The sequence below is a fragment of the Fundulus heteroclitus genome, unplaced genomic scaffold (assembly GCF_011125445.2).
Source record: "Fundulus heteroclitus isolate FHET01 unplaced genomic scaffold, MU-UCD_Fhet_4.1 scaffold_44, whole genome shotgun sequence".
NCBI classification, from domain to species: domain Eukaryota; kingdom Metazoa; phylum Chordata; class Actinopteri; order Cyprinodontiformes; family Fundulidae; genus Fundulus; species Fundulus heteroclitus.
Window position 1 is genome coordinate 149,610 of NW_023396857.1, and position 16,848 is coordinate 166,457.

General features: G+C 41.7%; 1 protein-coding gene across 6 annotated transcripts in view; it reads right to left on the minus strand.

The window, feature by feature from the left end:
- Positions 1-115: 115 nt before the first annotated feature.
- actn4 (actinin, alpha 4) overlaps positions 116-16,848 on the minus strand; it is a 73,999-nt gene continuing 57,266 nt past the window's right edge. For 2 of the 6 annotated variants that reach the window (XM_036131545.1, XM_036131546.1), the window contains exons 9-23: positions 16,447-16,539; positions 16,214-16,339; positions 16,016-16,120; positions 14,831-14,978; positions 14,539-14,689; positions 14,344-14,452; positions 12,654-12,794; positions 11,151-11,333; positions 9,714-9,848; positions 9,422-9,601; positions 7,992-8,138; positions 5,941-6,021; positions 4,439-4,504; positions 2,279-2,437; positions 116-311 (exon numbers count right to left, since the gene is read on the minus strand). In XM_036131545.1, coding sequence (XP_035987438.1) covers positions 153-311; positions 2,279-2,437; positions 4,439-4,504; positions 5,941-6,021; positions 7,992-8,138; positions 9,422-9,601; positions 9,714-9,848; positions 11,151-11,333; positions 12,654-12,794; positions 14,344-14,452; positions 14,539-14,689; positions 14,831-14,978; positions 16,016-16,120; positions 16,214-16,339; positions 16,447-16,539 — 1,983 coding nt within the window. In that variant the 3' untranslated portion in view covers positions 116-152. The remainder of the gene's footprint in view (positions 312-2,278; positions 2,438-4,438; positions 4,505-5,940; positions 6,022-7,991; positions 8,139-9,421; positions 9,602-9,713; positions 9,849-11,150; positions 11,334-12,653; positions 12,795-14,343; positions 14,453-14,538; positions 14,690-14,830; positions 14,979-16,015; positions 16,121-16,213; positions 16,340-16,446; positions 16,540-16,848) is intronic. The other 4 variants (XM_036131549.1, XM_036131550.1, XM_036131547.1 and 1 more) reach the window with 2 other exon arrangements.

Sequence of the window (16,848 nt, forward strand, 5' to 3'; positions counted from 1 at the left end):
CCTGTTCATAAACCCTTCAGGGCCTACAGTTAAATCAACAAGCTGAGGGTCATAAAAATATTCTGCTTTTTAAACCGGCACCTTCAGGGGCACTGCACAGAAACGCTGGACTCCCCCCCCCCCCCCCTTCTTCCTCTTCCTCCGCTGCTTCTCTACAGGTCGCTCTCTCCGTACAGGGCGGTGGAGAAGGACATGTAGTCCAGGGCGCCGGGGATGGCGTCGGGCCCGGCGTAGGGCGCCATGCGGGCGATGCAGTACTCGGCCTGGTCCGGCGGCAGCTCCCTCCTCAGCTCGTCGGCCGTGATGAAGTTCTGATGGGAACAAACGGAGAGATTAACGGGAAGATCTCCCTCGCTACGCCGTTTAACCCGAGCTAAGGCGGAGAAACGGGAACAAACGGTGACCACTGATGATGGATGTGGCTTAAAAGTAAAATCTACGATTTTTATTAAACCAAACCGGATTAATCGATTTTTTTTCTCCCTCCTTGTTGTTTCACAATGAAAAATTAAAGATATCATAAAAACTTGTCTGGGAGTTGATTTTAAGTCAAAGTGCCGCTGTAGGTACCAGATCGACTCGGGTCCTGTGCCTTCTGATGACGTCACTATACATGGTTGATTTAACGTTTGCACAATTACGCAAAACATTGTAAATGGTCTGGACAGCTTACTAAAGTAATTATAGCGGGGTGTAGGTTTTATTCTAAAGCGGGATTACGGTTTGTAAACGGACAATTTTACGAAGAAATTCTCCGTGGTCCCTGCGCCTCCTGATGATGTCACATTATGGCAACACCACTCAAACAAACTACATAGAGCCCGCAGTCTGCATTAGTAACGAATCAATTTTATTAAGTTAATTTAGCGGTTTCTTTTTTCTCAAAAGCTTCAGGCTTTAGGATGAACATAGAAAATGTGGAATGTTAGCAATTCAAAATAATCAACCCACTTTAATTGATAAAAATTAGGTAAAATATTTAGGTATAAACAAGGACCACACTGGACATTATAGAACAAATATTTTAGCCATTTTACAAAAAAAAAAAAAAAATTTGATAGTTGGCTCAATTTTTGGAAGAATATTGTTAACAAAAACGGAAGGATTGTCAGATTAATTTATCCAGCATATATCTTAAATATACCAAATACTACAATAATAAAATTAATAAAATGTATCACAATTTCATCTGGAATAATAAAAAACATGTGATCAGAAAGAACGACATAGTAATATCAGTAGAAAAAGGAGGAATAAACGTTATTGATTTTAAAGTGATGAATGCAGTGATTAAATTAAAATGGCTGCAGACTTTTATTAAAAATTAAAAGAGTTTATGGTTTATTTTCCCTTCACAACTTTAAAAAAAAAATTGGAAGGAAATTTCTCTTAAGATGTAACTTTGAGCCGGCAAAATTAGTGATTAAATTTTCAGACTACCAAACAAGCATTCAAAAAAGATGTTAAAATTTTTCATGACTCGATTAAGTTACTAGAAAATAATCGTAAATTAACAAAATAAAATTGATTTGTAACAAATGGAGACCGCGGGCGTAATGTAGTTTGTTTGAATGGAGTTGCCATATGATGATGTCATCGGGAAGCGCCGAGCCAATCTGGTACCTACACAACTAAATCCAAGAAGGTAAAACAAGATGGCCGCCCTGCCAATGTAAACAATGAAAATATAACTAAATCTTTGCTGCTGAGAAGAGTAAATAAGTAAATGAGTAAAAGTACAAGTGCCTCATATTATGGTAAAAAAAAAAGGTTTCATCTTTACAATATTTTTACAGCATATTTTCCTAAATATATTCAGAATTTCATGCGGTTCTCTTCATGGACGCCTAACGAGTTCATTGGCAAAATAAAATGCAGATTTTCCAAAAATTAAATCTCAATAAATTGTAAATTCAAATTAATCGATTAAATCGATTTATTGCCCAACCCTCGTTCCTTACTACGCATGTTTCTCACTGCATTTCAATTGGTCTTGGCTTTGACTAGGCCGTTTCCCCCTCCAACACTCTGCAGCTTATAGTTCATAAAGATGGGAAGGAGAGCTGCAGAATAAGCAGAGAAATATTTAATCTATAAGGTTTTATTTAATCTATAATATTTATGCAGACATTTATGTTGCGATTCGTGGTGCAGCTCTTTTTGGAAGAATGTTCAGGTTCATTTATACACCCGACCATCTGAGGTTCCCCTGCAAACGGAGGTTCCAGAGCGGCCTAGTCAAAGCCCGGACACGCGGTGGCCGGACCCTCAGACTCACCTTATCACCAGCCAGGATCTTGAAGGAGGCGATGACCTGGTCGGCGGTGTCCGTGTCGGTCGTTTCCGTGGACATGAAGTCGATGAAGGCCTGGAAGGTGACGGTGCCGGTGTTGTTGGGGTCTACGATGCCCATGATGCGATTGAACTCGCCGTCACCCTGGCGACGGAGAAAACACAGGTTAACCCGAGAGAAACAGCGGCTTGGGTCACAAAGGAAGGTTACTGAAGCGAGATAAACACCAGGACTGCCACTGAGACGCAGCAGTCTGGGTGTTTTACTCCCACGCATGCATGCGGGCGGACGGTCTGAGCCAAGGGTAGTGAGAGACAGAGACGTGGACAGAACGGACATCTAGGGGTGACTTAGACCGACAACACTGGACGAATGGAGCAAAACAGAGAAAAGACGAGGTTTAAGGAAGCAGCAGGGTGTCTGCAGGTCCATCCTCCACAGAGGAACCAGCAAAATCATCGGCCCTGATCTCACTTTTTAAAGGTATACTATGCAACCGGGGTTGATTTTCCAGCGAGGCTCCCCCCAGAGGGCGAAAGTAAAAGTGCACTGTCATAAAGATGCTCGGCTGTTCTTGTTTCTCCATCAAGCCAGGCGCGGTTGTTTTGAGCTTAGCAGACAGGCGAACGCAACAAAAAGTAGAAAAAACGGCAGTACAAACAATGACTAACACAGTGAAAGTATGAACATCAAGCTTCCCGCAGCGCTATCTTGGCGAGACGCTACCGCGGCGGCCTCGTCTCGTCAACATTCAAAAAAAAATAAAATAAAAAAAAATAATAATAATAATAATAATAATATAAAACTCGATATGCTTGCATGTTTATTTGACGTTAACACGCGGTTCTTTGTTGTTGCTTTCGCGCGTGCATATAGTGAATGGCAGGGCAAAAACACATGGAGTTCTCGCCGTAAAGCAAGACCGACTCTCGCGGTGCACGAGACTTCTGAGCCTGTGAGTGCGGGCCGAGGGCTCTTGCAATGGGGTACCGCGCGCGAGCTATTTTTAGAAACACAACGTCACGATGACGTCACATCACGTGGTACGCAGTGGGGCAAACTTGCATAGTCCGTCGCTGTTTCGCTGTAAAAGAGACGTGCGTTAGCCTTGGTTTTACTCGGTAAACGACTGCTTTTTCCAAATCTAAGACCATGGTTTTTAAACATTGTTGCTATGGAACGTGCAACAGCGACTCGAGTTACGCTGATCGGCCGCATATGAAGGATGTTTTCTTCAAGACTGCCAAGGAGAAATGTGTGCGCTTGGAACACCGGGGCAGTCGGCCTACACAACAGTTCAACCCGGAAAAAGTTACCAAATTCAAGTACATATGTAGCAAGCATTTTGTCGGAGGAAAGGGCCCAACCGAAGAACATCCTGACCCAATTCCAGCGACATCAAGTCAAGGTAAGAGTATTTTGGTGGCCGACATGTTAATAAAGTAGCGCCTGCTACCATGACAGCATATAGGCTATCATGGTAGCAGGCGCTAACATGATAGCCTGCTACCAGGATAGCTTACTCAAAAACATTTCAAATAAGACAAACATTAAACATATACCGATCCCTGGACGGTGATTACAAACAAAAAAACGGCCGATGACGCCATGATCGCCGCGCAGGAAAAAAAAAACAAAGCTTACCGTTCATCAACTCGGCCCGTTTTCCGTTTTTTTAAGCCCTCGACACTCAAGCCATCGTTTGAGCTGAAGGTTGGTGTGTTCTTCGACAGTGCGACCAGTAATCCGTGCGCCTGGGACATCGTCTTGGGAAAGTTTAACGGCTGTAAAGTCGATCATATCGCTGTTTCTGTTGTGCGTGTAATAACTGGTTGCTACGGGCGTTCTCTACCTGTATGCCCTACCTAAGCGGCAAAAGGGGCGTTGCTCTTGAGACGGTGACGTCACGTGCGCAGTACCGCATTGCAAGTACGGTATTTCCCCCACAGACCACCAGGGCGGCTGAGAAAACCTTTGTTCGACCTGAAATGACTCATTTAATCATCCAAAACGGTATGGAACATATTAATTAACTGAAAAATGTTGCATAGTATGCCTTTAACAATCCCTGCATCTCTCAGCCTGAAACTGGGCCTCTCTGTCGGCCCTGCAGACACCCTGAGGAGCAGCAAGCAGAACCAGTACCAGACTGTTCCCTGTAGAAATGAGCAGAGCCCGGAAATCATCTGACACCATCTGACCCGATCGCTTCTGCAGCCGCCGCCGCCACGGCACGCCGAGGTCCCAGAGGACGAGAGACGGAGAGACAGAGAGACAGAGGAGTGACGGACAGAAACAAACAGGTAAAAGTACGGAGAGGAAGTGAGTGGAGACGACCCAGCAGGTGAGAAGATAATAAAAAAAAACACAGGTGGTTCACAGCAGCAGCTCAGACCAGAGACAGACGACAGGCGGGCTGAAGGTGGCCGCCCAGAGCAACAGAGACCCCTGGTGGACAGACAGGAACATGGCAGCCGTCTGAGCGCCGTGCTGACGGACAGCAGAGCAGGAGGGTGAGCCGGTTTATAACCTTCACTTTAATCCAGTACGTCTTTAAAAACACCAGTAAGCCGGTGAACATTTAGCAAAATCTAAAAATAAAAATACACTGCAAAAAGGGCACTCAAAGTAAGTAAAATTTTCTTGGAATTTGTGTATTTATCCTAGATTTGAGCAGCTAAATTAAACTATTTCCCAATGGAATAAGATTTTTGCACTTAAAATAACAGGGTGCTTGCTCTTTTTCCAAATTAAAATTCCAGACTTTTTTAAAACTGATATTTTTTCCCCCCCAAGACCTTAACTTTATGTACTTGTATACTTGTGTGTCTACTGCCTACTTCATTGGTTGAGATTGTACAAACTGTTTATTAGAAATGTTCATTTTTAATAGGCTAGTATTCAATGAACAAATGCATTATTTACAGTAAATTATGCTTTTACTGATGAAAACGTTTCAAAACATGAAAATCACAAGTACATGAATTTTACATCAAACAAGTGTTTGATTCCATTAGGCTAATACAGTACGTGACCAGTTAGTAAAATTATAGTTTTATAGCCTACCTTCCTATTTCTCATTTCACAATGCCTTTGAGCATACTGTAAAATTCTACCATACACTTTTTTCCCCCATACTTTATTAAGACTTTCACACAAAATTCAAGACTTTTCAAGGTCTGGAAAACAGTGTTTCAAAATTCCATACTTATTAAGACTTTCAAGACTTTCTGAATAAGAACAATTCATCTCCATCATCTTATTTCAAGTGAAGGATGTCTATTTATCTTATTTTAGGGGCAAAAATACTCATTCCATTGGCAAAAAGTCTTATTTAGCTGCTCGAGTGAAGGAAAAATATACTAATTTCAAGAAAATTTGACTTACTTTGAGTTCCCTTTTTGCAGTGTAAAGAGTTTCCCTCCCTGGTCACCAGAGGGTTAACGTTATTTAAAGTAATGGAGACAGATGCAGGTTCTGCTGTGACAGAAGACGAGCCTAATTAGGCCTCTGCTAACTGACAACTCGTCATGACGTTCCCACGGATCAGAACCAGATGATCCGTCCAGCTCTCCGGCGCCCCCCCCCCCTCCTGCTCAGAGTCCCGTCCAGCAGCGGCTCCTCCCCCGGCGTCCCGGCGCTCCTACCTGCTTGTCGTTCTCCACATCGTAGCCCAGACTGATGAGACAGGCCTTGAACTCCTCCGCCTTCAGGGCCCCGCTGTGGTCCTGAGGTCGGCCAAAGACCCAACGACAGAGCAGCGCGTCATGAGGACGAAGGGGGGGGGGGCGAGGCGCGGGACGGTGGAGGGATGCAGTCCATGGCATGCAGGGAGCAGATGGAGGATGGGGGGGGGGATACAGACGGACAACGATGGATGTTTAGACAACGTTCACAACGACAACATGAGAACTGAGGAGCAGACATGAAGGACCTCAGAGCAGGGAAGCTGCTAAACTCTGACAGATAAAGTTCTGTGACGTAAAAACAGACTGATGATGAGGATGAGACAGAAACACGGTGGCGTGGGATGGTGAAGGTGACCTTCTCCTCCTCTTCCTCCTCATGACGACTCAGATCAACACAGAAAGGAATCAAGTGACGCGTTTGGCTCCTTTCAAGCACCTAAAAACCTGCAGCATCCTGCAGTCTCAGCCTTAAAGACGCGGCAAAGTCTTCAAATAAATTCACCTTTTAAATCGCAGCAGCATGATCTCCATGAAAAATGTAAAAAAAAAAAAAAAATTAAATCCTATCTTTATTTGTAGTAAATTCACCAGGTGAATTTACTCAGAGGGCGAGATTAAGTACATTTTTTATTTTTTTTACCCGTTTGCTGACCCATAACCATCAACACACATCTGCCTGGCTAAAACGCCATGTTTTCTTGTCTTTCCCATTTTGAAGAGTGGCTTTAAGGCACTGGCCCTAGCGTTAGGTCCCATTTATACTCCAGGCAAACAGGAAGTCGTGAAATAACCAAATTAAAGCTGTCAAACACTGATTACCGTATTGTTCGGACTATAAGTCGCATCAGTCAAACAAAATGCGTCATAAAGAGGAATAAAAAAACATAAGTCGCACCGGACTACACGTATTTATTCAGAAATTTATTTCACACAATCCAAGACTCAAAACTGACATTTAATCTGCTAAGGCAACTTCTTAAATCACTCAGCTGCATCCACAACCGGCTGGATAACCTGGAACATACCTGGCAGGATGAACGGAGTAAATTAGTAACTCCACCCAGGAAGGTTTTATCCAGCACATTGTCAAATTACGGCTAAATTAGACCGCCAACGTAACGGTGCTACGCGCTAAGCTAACAGTACGACACGGATGTTTCAGAGCAACATAAAGCTCACGTTCATCACCAGCTGTAAGCTATCGCTAGCTGCTGTTAGCTTCACTGACGGCCCAGTAACAGGTTCTGTCTGTCTGGGCCATGTGTGTTCTTTGTTGCCTATAAGTTAATGTTTTAATTAATGTTTAAGTGGTGCAGGAGCAGCATTGTTTTTTTTTTTTACAAGCCTAGAGCGCCCTCTTCTGGCTATAGACGGTAATGTTTACTCCTTGGTTCATGCTGGTCAATATGAATTATCATTTAAATTTGATATACAAGTCACAGGATCGGCCAAACTATGAAAAAAAGTGTGACTTATAGTCCGAAAAATATGGTAGTTAAAGTATGTAAAAGAAAATCTTCACTTCTAATTAATTAGAAATTTAATTGTTTGTTTTTTTCCCCCATTAAGATGATGCTACTGCAATAAAAAAATGAATTTTAATGCTTTTTACACCAAAACACTAATTTAAAAACTACTGTAAACGGGTCATGCAAGGATTTATAAAAGATGGCAATGGCATCTGTCAGTTTTTAATCACCATTTAGTTTAGTCTGACCTAATTAGCTGATTAGTGTGTAACCAGTTTCCATAATATTCTAGTTTTCTGAGACCCTGAACTTCACCTGGTCACTAAACATCCAAACAGTATTTCACACATTACTGCGTTAAAAGGAAAACATGAGGTTTTCACACTAAGACCAACCACAGCACACAATTAACCCCTCGTGTTCGCTGCATTCTGGAATAAATCTGTGAAGTTACACGTGGATCACAACTGAAGTCGCAGACGTCAGATGTTCTCGTCACGTTTAACGAGGAAGGATAATTAACGAGCTCAGGCCCCTGACCTTGTCGAAGTGGTTGAAGGAGGCGCGGTACTCGTAGAGCTGCTCCTGGCTGATGCCCTTGGCGTCACGCGTCAGGATCTGGTTCTCCACCTCGTTGATGGTCCTGGCGATGGTGGTGAGGAGCTGCTCCCAGCCCACACGCAGGTGCTGCAGGGGGAGCCAAGCAAACGCAGAACCTTCAGAGTCCCGCTCCAAAAAACCCGGATTTCCTCAAGAAACCGAGCAGCAAAGGCGTCACAAGTACCGTAAAGCCTGGTTTACATAGCTTACATTTTCATTTGTTTTTACGTTCATTTAGTTTTGACTTTTGATTTTCAACTCAAAAATAAACTTCTTAACCGATCACTTAATCTGGGTGGCATTAACCTGGCCTCTGGTAATAAAGTTAAAAATCTTGGTGTTGTTTTCGACCAAGACATGTCATTTAAATCCCATATTAAACAGGTTTCCAGAGTTTCCTTTTTTCACCTCCGGAATATCGCCAAAATTAGAAACATTCTGTCCAGGGGTGATGCTGAAAAACTAGTCCATGCATTTGTTACTTCAAGGCTGGACTATTGTAATTCTTTACTATCAGGAATTCCACAAAATGCAGTTCAAAGCCTTCAGCTGATCCAAAATGCTGCAGCAAGAATTCTGATGAAAATCAACAAGCGGGATCATATTTCTCCAATTTTAGCTTCCCTTCATTGGCTTCCTGTTAAATCAAGAATAGAATTTAAAATTCTGCCGGAGGTTTTCCTTCCCGTTAATGGGGAGTTTTTCTTCCCACTGTCGCTTCATGCTTGCTCAGTATGAGGGATTGCAGCAAAGCCATGTAAAATGCAGACGACTCTCCCTGTGGCTCTACGGTTCCCCAGGAGTGAATGCTGCTTGTCGGGACTTTGATGCAATCAACTGGTTTCCTTATATAGGACATTTTTGACCAATCTGTATAATCTGACCCAATCTGTATAATATGATTGAACTTGACTTTGTAAAGAGCCTTGAGATGACATGTTTCATGAATTGGGGCTATATAAATAAAATTGAATTGAATTATATTTTAGTTTGAATTAGGTTTTAGTATTTGTTTGCTGGTTTAGTTTATTTAAATGTTTAGTTTTTTTCAGTTTCAGTTATAGTTTTAGTCTTTCATACGACTTACAGCAGTTTTACCAGCAAATGCATCACATGTATCGTAAAGCCTGAATTTAGCCGATCAATGTGTGTAAAAATGCATCAGTAATGGATTTTTTTTTTGCTATGATCCATTTAAGATGAAGCTAATTACACTTAATTATTAATCTGATTTTGATTGCTCTGCAGAAAAGTGTAAACTATTGTAAAGCATAGTGTAAATTAACTCTGTTAAGCTGGTAAATGAAGCTTTTCGCCATCGTTTCCCTATAGAAAACTGCCATAATAGGGGCTCTAGGGGTTCCCTTTACCTCCATGGTGTAGGACGTGTACTGGTTGTCGAAGATCAGAGCCTCCTGGATGTGCTGGTGGTATCCCTCCAACTTGTTGATTTCAGGCATGTAGGACATGATGGTGGTCTGGTAGTCCTTCAGGCTGGTCAGCTGGTCCTCCAGGGTGCCGTTCATCTCGATGGATATCCTGCCAATCTCCTGCCGGCACAAAAACACGCAGCATTTAGAGGATTTGGACCCTCCTAAATGTTTTGCTTCCACCGACGCTTTAAAACCAAAACTTCAACGCGGAGCTTTGCTGGTCCGTTACCTCCATCTTGGCCTGGATGTAGGCGCCGACCGTGTTGGCCTGCGCGGCGAACGTGGCTCTCAGAGAGTCGTTGGAGTTCTGCTTGTTCAGCTCGTCCTGCAGCGCGTTGTCTCTCTGCGGCACCATGGCCATCGCCTGCAGAGCAAACACACACACACGGTCATTTTTTTGCCTTTCTGTGAACCTTTCCTGACCGGCGATACGGTTAAAGTGATAAAACCCCCACAAAGGCAATTAGGGCAAAAAGGCTTTTTGTTAAGAGCTGAATTTCTTTGATACATTCACAATAAACCAGGGCTGGGTATCATTTAGGATGAGCCGATTCAATATGATTCTCTATGTAGCTCAGCTTGATTTGACTCCAATATCGATATTTATTACTGTTAAATTAATGCTCAAATTCATTCAATCAACAAAACCAGCCAAATATTATATTTATGTTCAATTTATTGAACACTGAAATAGGGCTGGGCGTTAAATCGATTTAATTGATTAATGCGAATTTACAATTCTTTAAGATTTCATTTTTGGAAAATCTGGATTTTATTTTGCCAATACACTCATTGGGTTTCCATGAAGAGAACAGCCTGTGATGCTGAATATATGTTTGGGCAAATGTATTGTCAAAATATTGTTAAGTAGAAACTTTTTTTTACCATAATACGAGGTACTTCATTTACTTATTTACTTTTTTTTTAACTTAGTTTGAAGTTCACAAGTGCAGTGAAGCCTGTTCTTAGCTCAATGTGTAAAACCACTAGCAGCAAATGTTTTGTTATATTTTCATTGTTTATAATGGCACGGCTGCCATCTTGTTTTACAAGCATGTTTCACAGTTTGTTTTTAGTTGCACTTTGAATTCAGGTCAACTCCCTGATGAAATGCTTGACATAAAAGCAAGGTTTTAAAATAATTTCTTTAATTTCTTTTTATGAAACAAAAAGGAGGGAAAAAAAAAAAAAATCGATTAATCGGATTTGGTATGATAAAACCGGAGATTTATTTTTTAATCCATATCGCCCAGCCCTACACTGACATATTAAAAGGAAAATAAAGCATTTGGTTTAATGCATTTAACGCATCACAGAAACCAAAAATGTGATTTTAGGGACGAAGGAGCTTCTAAAATCCTGTCGGCCGTTCGGCAAATTCGTCTCACTTGCACTTCCTCGCTGTGAAGAGTGATGACCCTAATAGCGCCCCCTAGGGGTTGGGAGGAATATTGATATTAAATCTTTCTTTTTAATATTTTAAATCGATATTAATCTTTGTATCGATTTTTATGCACAGCCCTACGATAAACCCTGAGAAAGAATCTGATTTAACAAAAACAAGTGACAGGTAGGATGAAAAAGCTGCAACACATAAAGTTGATTAGAACGGCTCTGTGTGATGTATTAAATGCTGTAAAACGGCGCCCGTCAGGCTGCAGCCCACCTTCTCCCACTTGCTGTCGATGCTCTGGGGTGTGATGGTGGTGTAGGGGTTTGCTCCGCTCAGCTTGATGCCGTTGCTCTGGGCGATCTTCTGCACCTCAGCCTGGATGGCCTGGATCGCCTCGCGCTCCTTGTTGGCCTCGGGGAGGGTGGACTTGAACTGCTCGTGGGCGGTGATCAGACCCTAAGAGGAGAAACACGGAAACCTTGAACCACCGCTGGCCAGAGATCAAATTTCTGACAGTTGCAACCGGATCCTGTTTGGATGTGATCGACTTTTCTGCCCAAACAAACCTGATTTAACCAGCTGTGCCGGGAAATTTAAACATTTAAAATCAGCTGCAGCGAAGCACCGAAATCTGGTGCGTTGGGATCAGAAACGCCCCGTAATGCAGACACTAATGAAGGACACGTTTAATCCAGGCTCCTTCACAATAAAATATTCAAATCTGTTCTTTCAGGGAAATAATCAGGCAAAGGCTCAGAGTTGCTAGTTTGGAAGAAAACAGGAGATTCACTGCTAAAGCGTTTCCTCGCCAACAACTATTTCCTGTTTGGTCTGACCTGCTGATTTTATTTCTAAGGGCTCCAACAGAAAACATAAAAAAAATGTGCTGCATGTTCTTTGATAAGGTGGCAGCTTTGAATTTGAATGAAAATTAAAGGTGCATAGCCACGTTATGACTTTTTTTTTATTTATACGTCAGTAGCTCTTTCAATTTTTATGAAAGATTATCACGTCCTGCTGCCGTATTACTTGTTATTTTGGTGTTTAATACTGTATTTTTGCCCAGTTTGTTAGTAAATAACGCCTTTCATGTTTATTTAAGATTTTAACGGAAGTACGTACAGCACATGCGCAGCAGGGGTTAAAACAAGGAAGTGGCTAACGGCTATTAGCATCTCCCAGTGAAACAATGAATAAAGGTCTAAGATCCAATGAAAAATAAATAAATAAATGATTCCAAATGATGAAAATATGATGGCGCCACATCTGTTTATATCGGCTAATCTCCCGTCGCTGAGGCTTTATATTCACAAAAAGGACCATCAAAACATTATCAGGATGGAGGCTTTGTGTATATAACTTTATTTTATAATAATCAAACGGTTTTAGGTCTCTTTTATAAGCCTATAACGTGGCTATATACCTTTAATAATTTATAAAATGATTCTCATTCATGCTGCTAGCATTTGCTACTAAACTACACGCTGTTGGTTAACGTGTCTAAAACAGTGGGAGCCCTTACTTTTGATCAATTTAATGAATGGTAAATAATAAATCCTGACCTCCCTGTTTTTTTACCAGCTAACTAAGTCAATTAAGGGAAAACTGGCCTCTAGAAATATCGGTTGATAGGGAACTGCAGCTCTGAGTAGTTTTTCAGGCAGAAAGTCGGGTTTAAAGCAAACATTTGACTAGAACCAGACTCCAGCACTGAATCCACCTCAGGTGTTCAAATATTTTAGATTTAACTCTGAGTAGTTGTGGAAACTGCCGTACCTGGATCTCCTCGATATTGTGAACAATGAACATGTCCTGCAGGTCCTCCATGGCTCCCTCCATCCAGTTGTTGAACGGCGCCGCTCTCTTGGCGTACTCCAGGTAGAGCTCGTCTATCGACTCCAACTGCTTCTCTGTTCTCTGCAGGCCGGGAAACACGGTGTTTTAGCGACACAATGACAAAAATAAAAGACCGTATGAGAAGTAAGAATCGACACGGATGTAAACTGTTGCTGATTTTCTGTCATGGTAGAAATCAGAGAAATGGTGGATGCAAACTCTGATATGGTTTGTGTGAAGAAGACATGTTGGATTAAAAGTCAGGGTGTCCAAATGCACTATGCTCCACTGGCTAGATGACCTAATTTATGAAGCACCTTCTTAGGTTCATATGGAGGCATCTAGCTGTGGAAAGTCCTCTCTACCAGCCGTGTTAAGTTCAGCCCTCCCTTTGGAATTGCATACTTAGAAATCCAACCCTCTGCTCTACGACTCTCTCAAAATTTGGATACAATGTAGGAAAAAATTTGGTTTACATACTATATCCAGAAATGCCCCTTTGTGCTCAAACCACATGTTCCCACCTTCAATGGATGATTTAGACTTTAAGATTTGGAGTAATAATGGATTACGAACTTTTAAAACTCTGTTTATTGATGGAGTATTTGCCTCATTCTTACAGTTGAGTGAACAGTTTAATATACCTTGAACGCATTTTTTCCGTTATTTGCAAATACGCCACTTCACAGTCATTAGATACAGTACTTTTCCTAAATTACCAGAGAAAACAATTTTGGATAGTATTTTAGATATTAATGTTCACAAGAAGGGGGTGATTAAAGAAATGTACAGTCTATTACTGGATTTGCAATCTCCATCTCTCTCCATTATAAAAATCACACTGGGGGAAAAGATTTGGCGATGAACATCTCTTTGGGACTGTATGTTGCATAGGGTACATTCGTCCTCCATCTGTGCCAGGCATTGGCTCCTACAATTCAAGGTTCTTCACCGTTTATATGTTTTCAAAGAAAAACTATCAAAGTTTTATCCAGATAGTGATCCAATGTGTAATCGCTGCAAAGCAGAAATTGGCTGACTTATTCATACTTTTTGGACATGCCCTACTCTGAACTATTGGACGGCTTTATTTAAGACACTTTCTGAGACATATAAAATCAAACTTGCTCCCTCGGCTTTGATTGCACTCTTTGGGGTGATACCTCCAGGCACTTCTATTGTTAAACACTATTCAAATGCTATTGCTTTTACGTCATTACTTGTGAATACTTGTGAATTGGAAAAAAGAAACTCTGCCTACTCATGATCAGTGGATAGCTGACCTTATGAGGTTTTTATACATGGAAAAAATGAGAAGTACACTAACGGGCTCATTGACTAAATTTAACAAATCGTGGCAGCCATTCTTGAAATATATGGAAACTTTTAAAATGTGCACCATGCCATAGTTGGATACGCCGGCCATGACTGTAATGTTAATTATTTAACTTCTATTACTCGCGTTATATACTTTTGTTTAATTTTATAATATTTTTTGTATGTAATGTGTTTTGTCTATTTATATAGTTATTGTTTTGCTTATTGGGGCTTTGATAAAATGTACAGCCAAGAATACATAGCTATTAATTAGAGATAAAGCTGAAAACCATGGACCGAGTCAGCGTTTTACCTCCAGTGATTCTTTGCGGCCGTGGGTGAGGGATCCCAAAATGTCCCACTGCTCACAGATCTTCTCGCAGCGAGCGTTGACGCTGGCGGCGTCGTAATAGTCCAGTTCGCTGTTAAACACGACGCACATCAGTGAGTTCCCCTCAGGTTATCGCAGCTGTGCGTTGACATCCTGCACATTTCCCCCCCAGCTTACTTGAGCTCCTGAGCGATGGCAGCGATCTGCTCCACTCGGTCCTGGTGGGCCGCCAGGTCGCTCTCAAAGGCCTCGTGTTTCCGTAGCAAAGCTTTCACTTCTGACAGAGTAGAGGTCTCGTAGTCCTTCTGGGTCAGCATGGCCTCCTTGCCTGCAAAACATTCATTCATTGATTTAACCGACAGATTCAAACCTGACGTTAGAGTCTCTGATGATGTAAGAAGAGCGCAACCCTTGCCGTGCAAAGAATGTAAATGTATGCAACAGCCTAAAAATGTAAACGTTATCATACCGTCGGTCCAGGATTCATGGATGGCGGCCTTCTGGTGGAACTTCTCAGCCAGATGCTCCAGTCTCTCCAGACGCCTGATCTCGCTGAGGATCCACTCCTCGTAGCCCTTCTCTGCTCCCTCCAGAGTGTGCCACGCTGTGTTTATATCCTGGAAGCAAACGGCACATATTTAATACGCTAAAAAAAAAAAACATATTCTACAAACTACCACTAACAGATTGTAACCATTACCAGAAACGTCCACTGTCCTACTTTAATGTTTTGTAAGCTAAAGCTAATCGCAAACATATTCATTGGTCAATCTTGTTATACGTTTAAATTAAATATTGTGAACATGTGTATTAAATGGAGTGGCCTGGAATTCATTTATCCATTAAGCCAAAAACAAAATAGAAAAACAAAAATAAAAAGATGTTTTATAATCACCAACTTCTCCATCAAGCTAGCTAGAATAAAAGAGAATGGCTACTTCCAGCCTTTGATCTAAAAAGGTAGGAAACATTTTAGTTGTTTTTACAATAAGTTTTCCCATTAAATCAAGTCGTCATGTTCACTGTGTAGAAAACCAAGTTGCACGCATGTACAAAAAATGTCTAAAGTAATGATTACCTGTAGATGTTAGCTGTACATGCTAATCAGTGTGCTAATACAAATGTTATTGTTTACAGTTAGCATTAGCAGCACGCTGCATCCGCTATTCTTCCTGGGCTCGGTTTGCATAAAAAGACAGATTACATGTACAAAAGTCATACTAAAAATTAAATATTGAATGTAAAGTTGACTGTAAAGATGAATAGTAAAATTATATGATGTAAACTGTGCGTATTACTGTTAGCATGCTAAAGCTAATGTAGAGGTTATCATTGAATGTTATAGTTAGCTTTGGAGCGTTTCTGTCACTGTTAGCATAGGTACGCTGATGCTAATGGTATCTTCTTAAGTTACGCTCAGCACTGGGCCTTAGATATGGATGTTAGCATTAGCACGCCAACACTAATGTACAGATCGGATGCTAGCTGTGGACATTATGGTACGCTTGCTAATGCAAACAGAACGGGTTACTATTAGAAGTTATTAGTACGCATGATAATGCTATGCTAGTGCTAATGCTAACGTTGTACTTTACTTTTAGCAGTGGGTATTTGATCGTGTGCATGATAGTAGTCATAATACAAGGCTACGTACAGACACCATGCGTCCTTCTGAGGGCATAAAGGCAGGTCTGTTGCTCAATCTCAGTTTTGTCTGCAGAGTGTTGAAGCTGATCTCCAGCTGACATTTCTCTTGGACCTGAGGACAGGATCAGATCAGTGCGTCAGACTTTCCAGAAACAACAGAACAAACGGTGAGCTCCGGGGTACACGAGGATGTTTGATGCTGTACCTTGGGCGGCTTGTGCACTGTGCGGTAGTCTCTGAAGTCCTCCTGTTTGGCCTGCAGGTCTTTTACGGTTTTCTCCTGGGTTCGGTTCTCCAGCCAGGGGATCGTCCTACGAATCCATTCTAGCAGCTGGATTAAAAGTGGAATAAGAGACCCCAGAAAATGTCTAAGTTAAAATGCTCAAAGAGGTCAATGCCCAATGTTTAATGAATGGCGCACACTCGCGTCATACGTACGTCACTGGCCAGCTTCTCGTAGTCCTCCATCATTTGTTCATTCTCCTGGTTGACCGCCAGCACTTTGCAGATACGATTGGCGGCTGTCTCAGCCTACCAGGAAACAGCCACAGTGACTAAACTCTTCTTTAAACTCTGCTCCATTTATTCAAAGCTCATTCCCAGCAGACAGGCATTACAGTCACTAAACTCCATAACCCTTTTAGATTAGTGCCTATTGGTTTAAAAAAAATACGCTTCTTCCTTTATTTTTGTGCAAGAATGTTTCACACGCAGGCAGTTAATGTTCTAAAAAGTGAAAAACCTACACTAGATTTAATGAGCAGCTTTCATTTAGCGGCTAATATCATGCAACGGCTGCTGACGATTAGTTTAAAGTGCCAAAAATAACAACAAAAATCA